This window comes from Equus quagga, chromosome 13 (assembly GCF_021613505.1).
Source record: "Equus quagga isolate Etosha38 chromosome 13, UCLA_HA_Equagga_1.0, whole genome shotgun sequence".
In the NCBI taxonomy this organism is placed as follows: domain Eukaryota; kingdom Metazoa; phylum Chordata; class Mammalia; order Perissodactyla; family Equidae; genus Equus; species Equus quagga.
In genome coordinates this window covers 3,768,002-3,783,040 of record NC_060279.1, presented here as the reverse complement: position 1 = coordinate 3,783,040, position 15,039 = coordinate 3,768,002, and the positions used below count along the sequence as shown (strand labels likewise).

Below are 15,039 nucleotides of genomic sequence, written 5' to 3'. Positions count from 1 at the left end.
CCCGTTTGCCTTCACTGGTCCACAGAACCCCGCATCTCGGACACATGGCTCACTGATAACTGAGATTCTGTAACTGCTCTTCCATGCCGAGGTCTGCGTGGGAGGCTGGAGCCTCGCCAGCCTATGGGCGCCTGCACAGTTGTTTCTGGGTTTTCCCGGGTGGGCTCTGATGGTCTTAGCACTTTAGGAACATTTCCACCCTCTGTCATCTCATGGACAAGGCTGTCACCACCACATTTTATCGTCTTCCAGCGTTTTCACAGCTGTGTGCTTGTTGCCAAGCTTCTAGGTGGAGTGCTGTGATGTGGTTTTCTACCCGGGTTGGTTGAATCAAGGGGCCTGCCTATCTGCGGAGGGCACCTGAGTCAAGATCTCTAATGCCCGGAAGGATGTTAGAATGAGCCCATTTCTGCTCTGCTCTCCCTTCTCCCACTGTAGCAACCTTAGTCCAAACACAAATAAACAAACAGCTGTGTTTGGTGATCCCTTGCCTCTTTAAAAACACTGATTAAAGAAAAAATAAGAAACTAAACAGGAAAACATTCACCCATATTACCAGGTTTTCTGTTTCTCTGTTTCTTCCAGCTCCCATCTACATACTTATTTATGCACATAATTGAATTTGTAGTCCAGCAACTTGGTGCTTTTCTCTTTTCATTCCACATCACGTAACACTTCCTGCTGCCTTAGCACTTACTGTTCTTTAAGATCCATGCCACTCCAGCTGGTGGATGCAGAGTCCCCTGGCCCTGGGCTGGACACTCAGGCAGTTTCCCATTAAAGCTATTATAAATAATGTTGCAACAAATTGTTTTATGTGCATAGCACTTAATTTTTATTTGCATTAGGTCCTTGGAGAGATGTTACCACGCCAAGAGAATGAGCATTTTTATCTTGTTTCTCTGCTGCACTTCCTCCTCCTTCCATTGCCATGGTCCCCCCCCTCCCCCCACCCCAGCTGAATCCCTCTCTTGTCTCCCCTGGTCCTTCTCTGGCTAATTCTGTCTCCTTCTGGCTTCTCTTAAGTAGTTCCCATTTTCTTCTGGCAACAAGCTGGAAGGCAGCAGGACCCTACTCAGATGTGACTGTCTGATTCCCCTCCCCTCTCAAGGTCAGCTGCACTTTAAGAGGAACTAGTTAACTCGAAGGGCAAAGGATACACCTTTAATCTGAGATTATGGAACTCGGTGAAACCAATGTTTTGTTTTGAGGGAGAGAGAGAGGGAGAGGGAGACAGAGAGATCTTTTTATACTACATGTTAACAATTCCAGTAAAAACCTTTTTAAAAAAAGTTTTCTTTCCAAACTGCTTTGCTGCTAGGCTATCTTTAGGCAGAGATCTTTAATTACACGGGGCCGCCCATTCGGGCTCGGTGACCTCACAGCAAACTGAGGCGAGCAGGGAGCTCGCGGACAGGCGGAGCATGCGCCGTCTTGGTCACCCGGGGCAGCAGGTGGCCCTGGGACCCCGGACGGGTGGCGAGCAGGATCGGTTGTCTCCCGGCCTCTGGCGCCCCCTGACGGCTGCGGCTGGAGTCGCAGGCTTTGGAGAGGCCTCGGAGCCCACGGGTCCCCTGCTCCCGCGCATCACTCCGCCCTCAGTAGATATCCCGGGAGCGTCTGCATTCTGTTTGGGAAGCAGGACGAGCCAGCTGAGGACTCGACGTCTCCACGAGTCCCGCAGGTCCGCGGTCCCCGCGGCGGGCCGAGGGGCCACGTGGACTCGAGCTGTCTGATTCCAGGTCCGCGCGGTGTGGGTGCTGGGGCTGAGGGGACACCTCAGGGAGGGTCTGGACAGCGTGAGGGCAGGGGCGCAGGGGGTGAGGTGAGGAACCTGACCCCTTCCTCCACGAGGCTGGTCTCCTGGGGGTGGCTGGCCCCTCCTCTGCCATGATCTCTCCCGCTGCCTACGGCGCGAATGAAGGGTTTGCTCTCAGTCTCTTTCCCTTAGCAAATGGCTCAGCGCGCGCAGCTGGTCTCGGTATGGCCAGCCTCCTCTGCTGTGCTTCTCCAGGGCTCGGTGCCTCTGGCTGGTGCCTCCGGTTCTGGCTCGCCTCCCAAGCAGCCTGCGCCGGGAGGCCGCCCGGCCGGCGTGCGCACGGGCCCCGCGGGGGTGACAGGGCAGGCCAGCGCTCCCGCTGGGGCCAGAGGCTGCGCCCCGTGCTGAAGGCACGCCGGGAACAGGGGTGGAGAGCGGGGCTCCTGTACCTCTGGAGAGGTCAGGAGACAAAGGCTGGCTCAGCACCCCTCACTTAGAGCGGATCCGCGCGGAAGCGGGGCCCCCCAGCCCTCCGCCCCCAGGTCCCTGCGAGCGGCGAAGCCGGCAGGGGCTGCTGGTCAGCGATGTCCGCGGGCAGCAGCCTCTCCCTCCCCAGGTTTTCCCGTTCCGGGGGGCCTGGGCCAGGATGCCTGAGGCCTGTCCTTGAACCTTGGGCCTCTTAGGTTAAGGGACTGTCCAGCTGGGGGTGGCAGTGGGGGAATGCCTCCAGTCTTGCCCCTTGCTCGCCCCACACCCACTAAAACAGGAGGGGGTGTTGGGCACACGCAGCAACCACATGCCTGTTCCTGAGAGGAAGTACGGCGGGCTGCTGGCTAGAGGGGAGAGCTGCGTCCTTGACAGCTCCCCCACTCCCCCGGCAACTCTGGGTGCCCCCTGCCCCCAGCAGAGACAGGAACTGACTCTCCACGATCCCTGACCGCTCACCTGCCATCTGGGCTGTAGAGTGGGCAGCACTATTTATCGGGGAAGGAAACCACCCAGCGGTCAGGTAAAGAAAGGAGCGAGGGGACAGGCCTGCCTCTGAGGGATTCCAGTAATAGCCCACTGCACTGTGTCCTCCCCTTCCCACCCCCGAGGACACTGCCTGAAGTCCCAGGCACACTTTATGCTTCTTGCCTCAGAGCCTTTGCACATGCTGTTCCCTCTGCCTGGAATGCCCTCAGCTCTCTTTCTCTGACCACCACCGCCACCCCCACTGTTGGCCTCCTTTACTCACTCTTCCTTCAGGTCACAGCCCACGCTGTGACTGGGTCGTTGTCCATTGTCGTGCCTTCTCTGTCCCAGCAGCCTCGCCTCCTGCCTTGTCATGGTCCAATTACTTGTCTCCTGCCCCCAGTGGATTCCTTGGGCACAGGAACTCACTCACTGTGTTATCCCAGCGCCCAGCAGGGTTAGGTGAACAGCAGGCCCAGTAATGGCTGTGGAATGGACCGCTCTGCACCGTGGTCGGTTAAGGATGCTGAGAGACAGGCATGGCTTCAGGCTTCGGGAATTCGGGGAGATCAGGTTAGGACTGTGAGCTGAGGGGCCTCCTGATTTTCGTACCTCCTTTCTGTGGGCTTCCCTTTCCGTATCTCCGCCCCTCTGTCTACTCCCATCCCTTCCATCCTCATTCTCCACCCAGCATGCATCTCTGCTGCTGCCTGGGGTCTCTCCTCCCACCCAGGACTCTCGCAGTTGCATTTTATCAGCAAAGCTTCACCCGAAGGGAACATTCCTGAGACGTCAGAGTTGAGAGCTTTAACGCACGGGTAGTGGATTACGGCCAAACCCGCCAGCAGCCTGTTTTTACACGGCCTGTGAGCTGGGAATGGTTTGTGCACTTCTAAAGGGGTGTTGAAAAAGCAGCAGCAGTGACAGAGACCATAAGGTGCCGGCAAAGTCTAAGATGTTACCATTTGGCCCTTTACAGAAAAAGTCTGTTGTCCCCTCATTTTACAGGTGGGAACACTGAGGGACTGAAGGATTTACCTAAAATGGCACAGACAAGTCAGTGTCAAACGGAAGCCCATGGGCTGGTGGAGCGAGCACTGGATCTGCTCTCAGCTCGGCCAGGCCCCCTGTCAAGTGCCCTCTCTGGGCCACAGGGTCCCCATCTTTATAATGGTGATGACTCTAAACCAGCCTTCAGGAGGCTGCTTCTCTGTGACGGTGACCGAGGACATATTTTGGGGTGGACTGGTCTTCTAATGTTACTTCTCACCACCAGGCCATGGATTTCTCTGCCTGTGAACAAACAAGGCTGTACGTGCATGTGTTTGGTGGGAGGTGGCTGTCCCCAAGGCCCACCTGATTCATACGGTCTCTTTGGTCCCTCCCCTACACAGTGCCACCCTCCAAGCCAGACTGCGGCATCCAGGGAGAGACGGTGATTGGCAATGACATCCAGCTGACCTGCCAATCAAAGGAGGGCTCCCCGGCCCCTCAGTACAGCTGGAGGAGCTACGACCAGACGAACAAGGAGCGGACAGGCCCGGCAGGTACGGGTCGGCGGGAGGCGGGCCCCACGTCAAGGACTGCCAAGGGAGACCCTGGGCTGACCGTCAGGTCCCCTGAAGGCCTCCCTGTCCCCCCACTGCTGTGGCACTGGGATATCTCAGATCCTCTCTTTAAGCAATGTTGCCTCGTAATAACACCCACCTCACAGGTTGTCGTGGGAAATGGAAGGGACTCATGTCACGCGCTTAGTGGAAGCCCGCAGTGGAAAACTCGTGTGTTCTTCACTCTCCGGAATTCAGTTCCCTTGAATGAGTGTGTGTGGGTAACCACTTTGTGCGAAAGCACCAAGGGGATTTTGGTTTGGTTATGAGTATGTCCTAGAGGACACATTTGAGGCCCCAGGTCTAACGCTGTGGCTCCACTCATGGGGGGAGTTCCCTGTCACCGTCCCTATCTAGGTCGGTCCACCTCAGACTCCACTGAGCCCAAGTCCCCAAACGTGTCCCCCTTTATGGCCACAGCAGCTCCATGACCGGGCTGCTGGAAGGGCCCCTCCTTGTCAGGGAAGGAGACGGTAGGTTCAGCTACAGCTGCCAGGAGACCGGTTTTGTCTTGGGCAACTGGGTAACTGAGCTTCTGGTCAGGAAACAAACTGAAACAAGAAGGTACATAAACATCCCACTGTCATTGCCTTGGAGCCAACTGTGCGGGAACACCGGGTGGCATCCTGGCCCGAGTGCCCCCCGGCTTCTGGGCCAGCTGCACCCAGCGCTCCTGGAGACCGAGAAAGACAAGGCCTGAGGGTGACTGTTGGTTTAACTTGTGGGAGATCCTTCGGCTCAGTGTGGGTGAGAAGGACGCGGGAGGTGAAGAGTGGAGGGGGTGCGGACAGCTGTGCTGAGAAGACAGGACAGGAGGCCCAGGGCAGAGGGATGGATGCACAGATCCAGGCTTCGCTCAAACCGGGATGACCTCTGTCACTCTGCCCTTCACTCATTTGAGGGGAAAACAAGAACTTTTAAAAGTAAAAAAAAAAAAAAAAAAAAAAGGGATTACTAGAACCCACTTAATCTAATGTAAAGTGGAAGATGCCCTGTGGACTTCAGCAAGCTCCCAGTTTTGTTTACATACTTCTGGTTGGCACGTTTTCATTGAAACCATCTAGCAGCTCACCCTTGGCACTAGGCCTCCCCTCTCTGGCCTGGGAAGGACCCAGGGACTCCAGCCTGGTCACCAAGGTCTGCCATGGACACTGGTGAGACCTTCCTTCCAGTAAAGTGTGTGTAGGGGGGGCCAAAGCTGAAGGTTACAAGGTGGTGAAGGCTACTGGAGTTTATCCCCAGTGGTGTAACCCAGAGGATGGAAAAGGGGATCAAGGAAGTCTTCTCCGGGGAGGGGGCATTTAAGCCGGCAGTATAGCATGGTGGCTGAGAGTGTGGCATGGGCTCAAATTCTGGCTCTGCCACTTGTTAGCTGTGTGTCCTTGGCACGTTACTTAGCCTCTCTGCGCCTCTCTGTAAAATGGGCATTAAACTGTTATTTACTTCATAGGGTTGTTGTGAAGATCAAGTAAAAGTACACGTAAAGGGCCGAGACCAGGTAGACAGTAAGCACTCAATTAGTGCTGGGCATTACTTGCAGTTATGTGAGCTGGATCCTTAGGGATGAGCAGGCGAGGCGTGGAGCACAGGGCGGGAAGGGTGAGCCGTTGGTGTGGCGGCGCGGGAGCGCGCACGCGCAGGAGGCCCGGCGAGGCGGCGAGGGACTGCAGAGCCTGCGTGTGGGCGGGGAGGCCGGCCTGCCCCGTGGGCCGCGGGCTTGCGGGGAGCATCGCATCGCAAGTGGGCGCCCCGCTTACAGCCCCTGCCTCTGTCAGGAAAGTCTCCTCCTCGGGTTGTTACAAGCCCAGACTTAGGGTCTCAGTGAGGAGAAACCTGAGGACAGGAGAGGAGGTTAAAGGGGGATTCAGCTACTTGCTCTGGAAAAGCTTTATCCCGCCTCGGGGTCCGATTTGTGCAGAGTTGAGGTGGCGTCTGGGAGGCCGGGGAAGTGTGGTTAGTGTAATAACACAAGCTGGCACCTGATGGCTTCTCAAAGCCTTGGGTCTCCACGCCCCTGGAGGGTCTATCACGCCTTCTTCCTCTGGGGGTCAGTCCAAACCCGTATCTGACTTAAAACATTCCGCTCCACAGTAGAAGATTTGGACAGCGGAATTCCTCCGCCTTCTTACATCTGGAGACAGAATTTCCCACATTAGAGATTGCTTCCTTTGACTTAGTAATCGGTGGAAGCACTACATCAGTGAAAAGAACAAGGAATCTGGAATCAGCAAACTAGATTTGAGTCCTGACTCCTCCACTTGTCAGTCACAGCTTCTCTGATCCTTAGTATCTTCATGCGAAAAACTGGCATGGTCGTTACACTACCTTCCCCGCAAGCCTGGAGGAGGGTGAGAGGAGATCCCGTGGGTCATGGCCCTGAACATCGTTTTAAACCCTGTCGCAGTCAGCTGAGCTTCATGCACTGACGGAGTAGGAATTTGGGTATGAAAGACGGAGGGAGAGGGAATATCTGGGGCCCAGACGCTTTAGGGCAGCGGCTTCTGAAGGGTGGGCATGGGCCCTGCTCCCGGCAGCCAGGGAGGGTCTCGAAGGCCAGAGGGGGCCGCTCGACCTGGTTGTTGATGGAGGGTGGCGGCAGGAAAGTCCAGTCTCGTCACCTTGGCGTGGGTGCCTCTGGGAGCCCAGAGCTGCCCTGGGGGCGACCGCCCGCGCCCAGCCGAGGGAGGGGGGAGCCGACGGGCCTGTGCATTGTCCTTCGTCACCACAAGGTGTCGCCACGGCGGCGGAAACTAGTTTTAGCCGGATTTCAGGAACCATAAGGTCCTTTTTCAGACTCAGAGCAGGTCTTGTGGCACTGGACGTGCTCGGGTTAATCGTGGAGCAGCTCCTGATGTCCACTCTTTGCTTCGAGGAACCGGGGAAGGATAGTGCTAACTCTGGACCAGGGCGCCACGCGTTCCCCTGCCGTGAACAAGGCCGGGAGCCCAGGGCTGTGCTCTGATGACCGACAAGGTCCCGGAGGCGGTCTGGAGTCTTCAGTCCTCGATCTGTCTGCGGTGTTCGGTGTACACCTGACACAGACCGAGTTTCACACGCTACAGTACTGATAATCTGATAAGGGCTCCACACCCCCTAAGTGTGTCCAGGGTCAGAGCATTTCCTAAAGTGTGTTCCTTCACGATGCCTCTTAAAAATAAAACAATCAGTTTGCAGAATGAGACCATAAATGCCATAACCACTGTTAGAGACGCCCCGTGCTCTTTAGCATATTCGAAGCTCTCAGAGTTCTGTTGTTAAAAATTAGCCCAAGTCACCAGCTGTTATTTCTAGCTGGTGAGATTATGGATGATTTTTATTTTCTCCTCTGTCCTTTCCAGGGGCTTTCCCTGACCCTGCGGGTGAGATTAAATTCCCTTGCTCTAAACTCAGAGGGCACTTCCGCTCTGAACTCAAATCACCCTGGTAATAGCTACTGCTTCCTGTCTGTCTTCCCTGGCAGCCTGGGTGCCCCAAGAGGACAGGGACCTCTTCATCTTGTTTAGAGCTACTGTGACCAGCATATAAAGATTTTCTGGATTGGATTGAAGTAATAGTTTTATGTCATGTATAAATCTTTATAATGAGTATACATGGCTTTTATAATATAATTTTTTTTAAAAAGAAAGTTGCCAGCTACTCCAGGGAGTTTTGGACCTAAAACAGGATTTTTGTTATGCTTTGTCATTTCTTAATTTTGTGACCTTGGGCATGTCACTTGACTTCTCTAAGCCTCCATTTACCTCTCTGACATTGAAGACTGAAATATTTGTTCCATCTGCCATACAAGATTGTTGGAAGAAGCAGAGGACACTGTGTTTGAGGAAGTGAACTGAGTAGCATGTCCAGACGAGGAGAGTCCACACAGAGATACAGCCTTGCAAGAGAGTGGAGGTGGGGCGGGGCAGGGCTGGACACCAGAGGAACTGGCAAGAGAGGAAGGTGGAGTAATTGCCAGGCCAGCTCTGTGACTCTGGGACCGTGTTAAGAAGCCTGGCCGTGTTACTGAAGTTCATGGGCTGCCTCTGAAATGTCCACACAGGGCAGTGACCGGATCCTGTTTACAATTTAGAGGGTCTCCTTGGGATGATGTGTAACCACCGTATGAGGCTGGCTCTGCAGCACATTAGACGACAAAGGTCTCTAACTCTTCTCTCAAAATAGCAGTTACGACGAAGCATCTTTGAAGACAGGACATATAAACATGTCGAAGCATAAAGCCCCCCCTTTCAAGGTGAAGAACTTCATAGGATCATCGATTTAGCAGGAAGGCCTCTCATGAGGACATGCAGACCATCCCCCAATTCAGTAGGATCAGGTGCCTTCACCCCCACTTCCAGATGAGGGAGCTATAGCTCAAAGAAGGTAACCGGCTTCAGTGGTGGAAGAGGAGGAGTCTAGACTGACAGCCTGTCTCCTCCCCACCGCACCCGCCAGACACACTCACACACACACACACTCACACACACACCACTCGCGGCAGGAAAATCCAGAGATCAGAGTTCTTGATGTCTAAAGCCTTCTTCCACATGAGCACAAGCTAAGGGATTCAGTTTCTGAAGATCATAAAAGTGGTTATAATAATATCTTCTAGTTAGAAAGCCTTGTCATGTAACATGTAACATATATCATGTCGCCTGGGCACGTACTGCACGTCGGGCTTTCTGCTGTGGGCTTATGTGGATTAGCATGTCATTTTATGCTCACAGTTGTCCCGTGAGGCACTATTATTATTTCCACTTATAAATACAGAAACGGAGGCTCAATGAAGCTGAGTTTCTTGCCCAAAGCCACAAAATTAATAAACGGCAGAAGCAGGCTTCAGATTCAGGGAGCTTAACTGAATTCTAAGCTCTTCAGACTTGTGCATCCTGCCCGTTTTAATCTGCCTACAGCCTGGGGGTGGATGTTTTCTCCACGTTACAGACGGGGCTCGGGGAAGTTCAGTGGTGGGGCTGGGGCCCCTCCAGGAATCCAGGCCTCCGGATCCCTAGCTGTTCCACTCCAGCGCGGGGCCCACCTCACCTGTCTGCTCTGCCTCCCCAGTCACAGGACAGACCTTTTCTCTGAAGAACATCTCCACAGACATGTCCGGTTACTACATCTGCACCTCCAGCAACGAGATGGGGTCGCAGTCCTGCAACATCACCGTGGCGGTCAGACCTCGTGAGAGCAGCCTAGGGGTTGGAGGGAGGGAGGGTGGAAGGTTGGGCGTAGGAGGGATGGGGGAGGGTGAGGGAGGGGAAAGGAGGGAGGGAAGGAGAGGTGGGGAAAGGACAAAGACCAGAGGATGACTGGCTGGGGTCCAAAGAGTCAGGCGAGAGAGACCACCGTGGAGGTGAATTGGTCAGCCTCTTTAGGGTCACCCCTGGCAGGGTGGCTGGGGTGACCTCGACCAGACCCCCTGTCCCAGGCTCCCCTTGCCTGGAGGCCAGTCCAGTCCCTTGGTTCTTTGGAAGAGCGCTTAGGACTGGCTTCTGCAGACCTGCTCAGTCTGGCCTGCCCCTAGGACCACTCAGTGGACATGAGGGAAGTGCTCAGAGCTATTGCCACAGAGTCTGGACCCCATCCCTTTGGGGTGGACACTCCAACCAGCTCAGGGCAAGCTAGAGTAGGAGCTGGCGTGGCTGACAGCTGAGGACTTTTCGGAGCCTGGGTAGCTCAGGGAGCGTTGGGATGCAGAGCCGGTGGCCCATCTGTCCTCATCTCCGCCTCCCTCCTGAAGCGCATCCCCAGCCCGTGTGGTGGCATTCCTACAAGGCCATGCCTTTCATGGAATGCTGCCAGAAGCAGGTGGCCGCTGCTCCCGGGCGGGCCGGGAGGAGGCCCCTGGGGCTTCCCGCCGCCGCTGGGCTCGCCCCGAGCCTGGGCTCGCGTCCGGCCGGCGGGCGCGGCGGGCGCGCGGCGGCTGCAGCGGCTCCGTCTCTCGCAGCCTCCATGAACGTGGCGCTGTACGCGGGCGTGGCGGCGGGCGTGGCGGCGGCCCTCATCTTCCTCGGCGTGCTGGTCTACTGCTGCTGCTGCCGGGGGAAGAGCGAGGAGCCCGACGCCGAGGACGCCAGGCCGTGAGTGGCGGGTGGGCAGGCTGGGAGATGCCCCGGCGCCGGGGTCGCCGCCTGCGGCGGCTGAGGACAGGCAGCGACTCGCCGAGGTCACCAAGCGGGTCGCAGTCCCTGGCCGGGCCTCCAGGCCCGTGGGTCCCGGTCCCTGCTCTCAGGCTGGGGCTCCTGGGGGCCCGGGGCTGAGCGCGGTGGAGCCTCGGTCGCCGTCCTCCTTTGTCTGCTGGAGCCAGCCCGGCCCGGGAGGCCCCGCTCAGGAGTGGAGCTGGTCTGCGCCACCGTCTGTCCTCTCGGGGCCCGCCCTCAGCCTCGTGTCCCTGTGCAGCTGGACGGGTGGGCAGGGCGGGTCTGAGGGTGAGCACGGGGCCCAGCTCCCTCCGGCCGAGCCGAACCGGGGCGAACCTTGCCCTGTCCTCACGCCGCAGGAAGCGCGAGGCCTACCAGCAGCCGGCGCAGCAGATGAGAGAGCTTTCCAGAGGGCAGGACGAGGAGGACGGCTCCAGGCACGAAGACCAGAGGAGCGATGGGCACGAGTACCCTGACCACACTGGCCAGTGACCGGGGCCTGCTGCAGGCGGGCGTGGGGGTGGGAGGGCTGGGGTTCACTCCGCTGGCCCCCTTCCTCCCCTCTCCTCTCCGAGCCGCATTTTCTTACCCTCATCCCCGTCACTGATGGGATCCTTCCTCCCCTGCGTCGGCTGCTGGAGCACTTGGCTCGGCCTGGTGGCCAAGGGGATCTCACTGGTGACTGACCCTGCCAACTGCCCTCACCTGCGGAGTGACCCCTCCCCACTGCCACGCCTCGCTGGGGGCCCAGCCCTCAGCCTGGACCGGCGGCAGCCTCCACCTTCCCCAGTGCCTGGCAGGAGCTCCCTGCAGCTCAGGACTGAGCATGGGGCACTCCTGCGGCGGATGCTCAGCGGGCAGTGCAGCCTCGGAGGGCGGGCCGCCTGCTCACCCCTGTGCCCCGCACCTTGGGGAGCGCCCGGCACGCATAACGTTTTTGTTGAATGAATGAAAGAATAAATGAGTACCTGAAGGACTCCCTATTATTATCCAACTTAAGTGTGAGCTCCTTGCTTCGGGACCCATGTGGGCCTGGCCTCAAGCTCCCCTTCCAGCCTCATCTCCCACCACTTCCCTGTATGTTGCGGACTCCCCCAGCGAAGGCCGCCTCCAGCTGCGCTGCACATTCCCTCCTGGGGCTTTTGCTTCCTCTGTCTGGCTGGGAATGCCCATGCAGCCTCCGTCTCTGCCTGTCAGCATCCCACCTGTGCCTCCAGCCCCTCTCAACTCCTAGTGAACTCTGTAACCAACCCTGATCTCCCACACACACAGGAACAAGCTCGTCACTTTGTGCCGCACCCATCGTGGGTCACATGGCACAGTTACCCAGCGTGTGTCTCTTCCCGTGTTAGAGTCTGAGCTCCTCGGGGCAGGGCCTGGGCCTCCTCCCCCTGCTTTCCCCCTGCTGTCCCCAGAGCCCTGGCGGCCGTAGCCCTCCTAGCCGGTGCTTAATCCACCTTAATTTGGGGAACCGCTTTGATAGGTTGGGCCATCCCTGCTCTGGTCTCCCTGATATGGTGGTAGACACAAGGATGACCCCACCCAACCCATCGGCTAGTTTAGTGAGTTAAGGATGAGTTGATTTAAGTGAACACACACACGTGTGCACACACGCAGAGCTTGCTGGCAGCTCGTCCAGGAAGCTCACGTCATGGTGGTTCCTCTCCAGGCCAGGATAACTGACATGCCCCTGGGGTCCTGATACCTAGCCACCGCCCTGCCTAGCCTGTCCTGGCTGGGCTGCTGGCTCTGCTTTGCTGTCACGTGCTGCCTCTGCCCTGTTGGCGGATCATTTCTTTCATGCTTGACACTCAGGCAGTGTCATGGAAGCTTAGGTCTCATGGCCCAGTGCCTGTCTCACCCAAAAGCAGTTTATTAAATAAACATCGTTGTCTTTTCTGGATGATCAGAAAAGCAATTCTATAAATCTATTGTCCGTTTGTGATTTTTAAAATATATATATATTTTATATATTTTGTTAAATTCTTTGCTTCATTCAAAATGCTGTCAGTAATAATAAAATTGTCAGTGGAAATTCTTGTGTCTCTTTTAATGTGGATTTTGTTCCTGCCAAGGGAGACCTTGTGCTCATGGGTTCGTGTCTACCTGCTGTGGGCCCTTTTGCTTCCTGGAAGAGGTGAGGTGACGGGCCCAGCAAGGGGCGTAGAGGGTCAGATCCCGTGGGTCCCATTGCTTGTGGCCATGCTAAGCCAGGCAATGTCTCTAGCAGTTGCTGGGGACAGGATAGACCCCACCTGGCAGTGGAGGTATATTCCAGGTGCCTGCAGTTGTCAGAAAGACCACGGCGGGCCTGGGAGTCAGTCCACATGCTTCAAGGAAGATGGGAGAGGTGTCTTGCCAGTTATACCCAAAATGGTGCCCCTCCTGAGAGCAGAGGAAGCAACGCTCTGTTCTAGCTGCCAGCGAGGACAGGCGGCTCATCCTCCCAAAGCAGCATGCTCCACAGTTGCTCCCCACTCCACGTTGTCTCTCCTGCCATGTGTTCAAGGTCCTCTCCTCCATGTCCCTTCCCGTGGTGCCCTGTGCTCCCACCTGTCCTAGTGCCTGTCACACGGTACTGTCATTACCATGGTCTATTTCTGCCTGTAAGATTTGTGAGGATAGGAACTGAATCTTATCAATGGCCAGGCACATGTTGACACTTGATAAATGTTTGTTGAATGAATAATATTTCATGTCACCATATCTCACCCAAGGCCATCTCTTAGTCCTCTAGATACTTTGAGATACCTTCCAGCCCTCATGGTGGAAGACTCTACAAGCATGTTCTTTTTAAAACTACTTTATTGCGGTCATATTGGTGTATAACATTGTGTGATTTCAGGTGTAGATTATTATTTATCAGTTTCTGTATAGACTGCATTGTGCTCACCACCAATAATCTAGTTTTCATCTGTTACCATACATCTGAGCCCCTTGACCCCTTTCACCCACCCCAACCCCCTTCCCCTCTGGTAACCACTAATCTTGCTCTTTGTCTATATGTTTGTTTATCTTCCACATATGAGTGAAATCATATGGTGTTTGTCTTTCTCTGTGTGGCTTATTTCACTTAGCATGATACCCTCAAGGTCCATCCATTTTGTTGCAAATGGCACAATTTTGTCTTTTTTATGGCTGAGTAGTATTCCATTGTATATACATACCATATCTTCTTATCCAGTCATTAGTCGATGGGCACTTGGGTTGCTTCCATGTCTTGGCTATTGTGAATAATGCTGCAATGATCATAGGGAAGCATAAATCTCTTTGAATTGTGGACTTCCTGTTCTTTGGGTGAATACCCAGTAGTGGGATAGCTGAACCATATGGTATTTCTATTTTTAACTTTTTGAGGAATCGCCATACTGTTTTCCATGGTGGCTGCACCAGTTTGCGTTCCCACAAGCAGTGCAAGAGGGTTCCCTTCTGTCCACATCCTTTCCAACATTTGTTATTTTTTCTCTTGGTAATTATAGCCATTCTGACAGGTGTAAGGTGATATCTCATTGTAGCTTTTTTTTTTTTTTTAACACTTTCTTTCTTTCTTCTTTTTTTGAGGAAGACTGGCTCTGAGCTAACATCTGTTGCCAATCTTCCTCTTTTTTTTTTTGCTGCCCAAAGCCCCAGTACATATTTGTATATCCTAGTTGGAAGTCCTTCTCATTCTTCTGTGTGGGATGCCACCACAGCATGGCTTGATGAGTGGTGTGTAAGTCCATGCCCAGGATCTGAACCAGCAAACCCTGGGCTGCCGAAGTGGAGTGTGAGAACTTAACCACTATGCCACCAGGCCTGCCCCCTCATTGTAGTGTTTTTTGTTTTTTGTTTTGGTGAGGAAAATTGACCCCTGAGCCAACATCTGTTGCCAATCTTCCTGTCTTTGCTTGAGGAATATTGTCCCTGAGCTAATATCTGTGCCAATGTTCCTCTATTTTGTATGTGGGACACTGCCACAGCATGGCTTGATGAGCGATGTGTAGGTCCATGGCTGGGATCCAAACCTGCGAACCCCGGGCCACCGAAGCAAAGCGTGTGAACCTAACTGCTATGCCACCTGCCTGGCCCCTCATTGTAGTTTTAATTTGCATTTCCCTCATGATTAGTGATGTTGAACATCTTTGCATGTGTCTGTTGGCCATATGTATATCTTCTTTGGAAAAATCCTGGTTCATATCTTCTGACCATTTTTTGATCAGCTTGTTTGTCTTTTTGTTGTTGAGTTGTATGAGTTCTTTATATATTTTAGAAATTAATCCCTTGTCGGATATATGATTTGCAAATATTTTCTCCCAGTTGGTGGGTTGTCTTTTCATTTTGTTCATAGTTTCCTTTGCCTTACAGAAGGTTTTTAGTCTGATGTAGTTCCACTTGTTTATTTTTTCCCTTGCCTGAGGAGACGTGGTATTTGTAAAGACGCTGCTCAGACTGATGTCAAAGAGTGTACTGCCTATATTTTCTTCTAGGAGTTTTATGGCTTCAGGTCTTAAATTCAAGTCTTTAATCCATTTTGAGTTAATTTTTGTGTATAGTGTAAGTTAATGGTCTACTTTCATTCTTTTGCATGTGTCTGTCCAGTTTTCCCAACACCATTTAT

General features: G+C 54.4%; 1 protein-coding gene across 2 annotated transcripts in view; it reads left to right on the top strand.

Annotated features, from left to right (window-relative positions):
* Positions 1 to 12,373, top strand: part of GPA33 (glycoprotein A33) — a 36,622-nt gene extending 24,249 nt beyond the window's left edge. For both annotated transcript variants that reach the window (XM_046680761.1, XM_046680762.1), the window contains exons 4-7: positions 4,108 to 4,260; positions 9,364 to 9,483; positions 10,250 to 10,382; positions 10,802 to 12,373. In XM_046680761.1, the coding sequence (XP_046536717.1) occupies positions 4,108 to 4,260; positions 9,364 to 9,483; positions 10,250 to 10,382; positions 10,802 to 10,934 (539 nt within the window). In that variant the 3' untranslated portion in view covers positions 10,935 to 12,373. The remainder of the gene's footprint in view (positions 1 to 4,107; positions 4,261 to 9,363; positions 9,484 to 10,249; positions 10,383 to 10,801) is intronic.
* Positions 12,374 to 15,039: the final 2,666 nt, after the last annotated feature.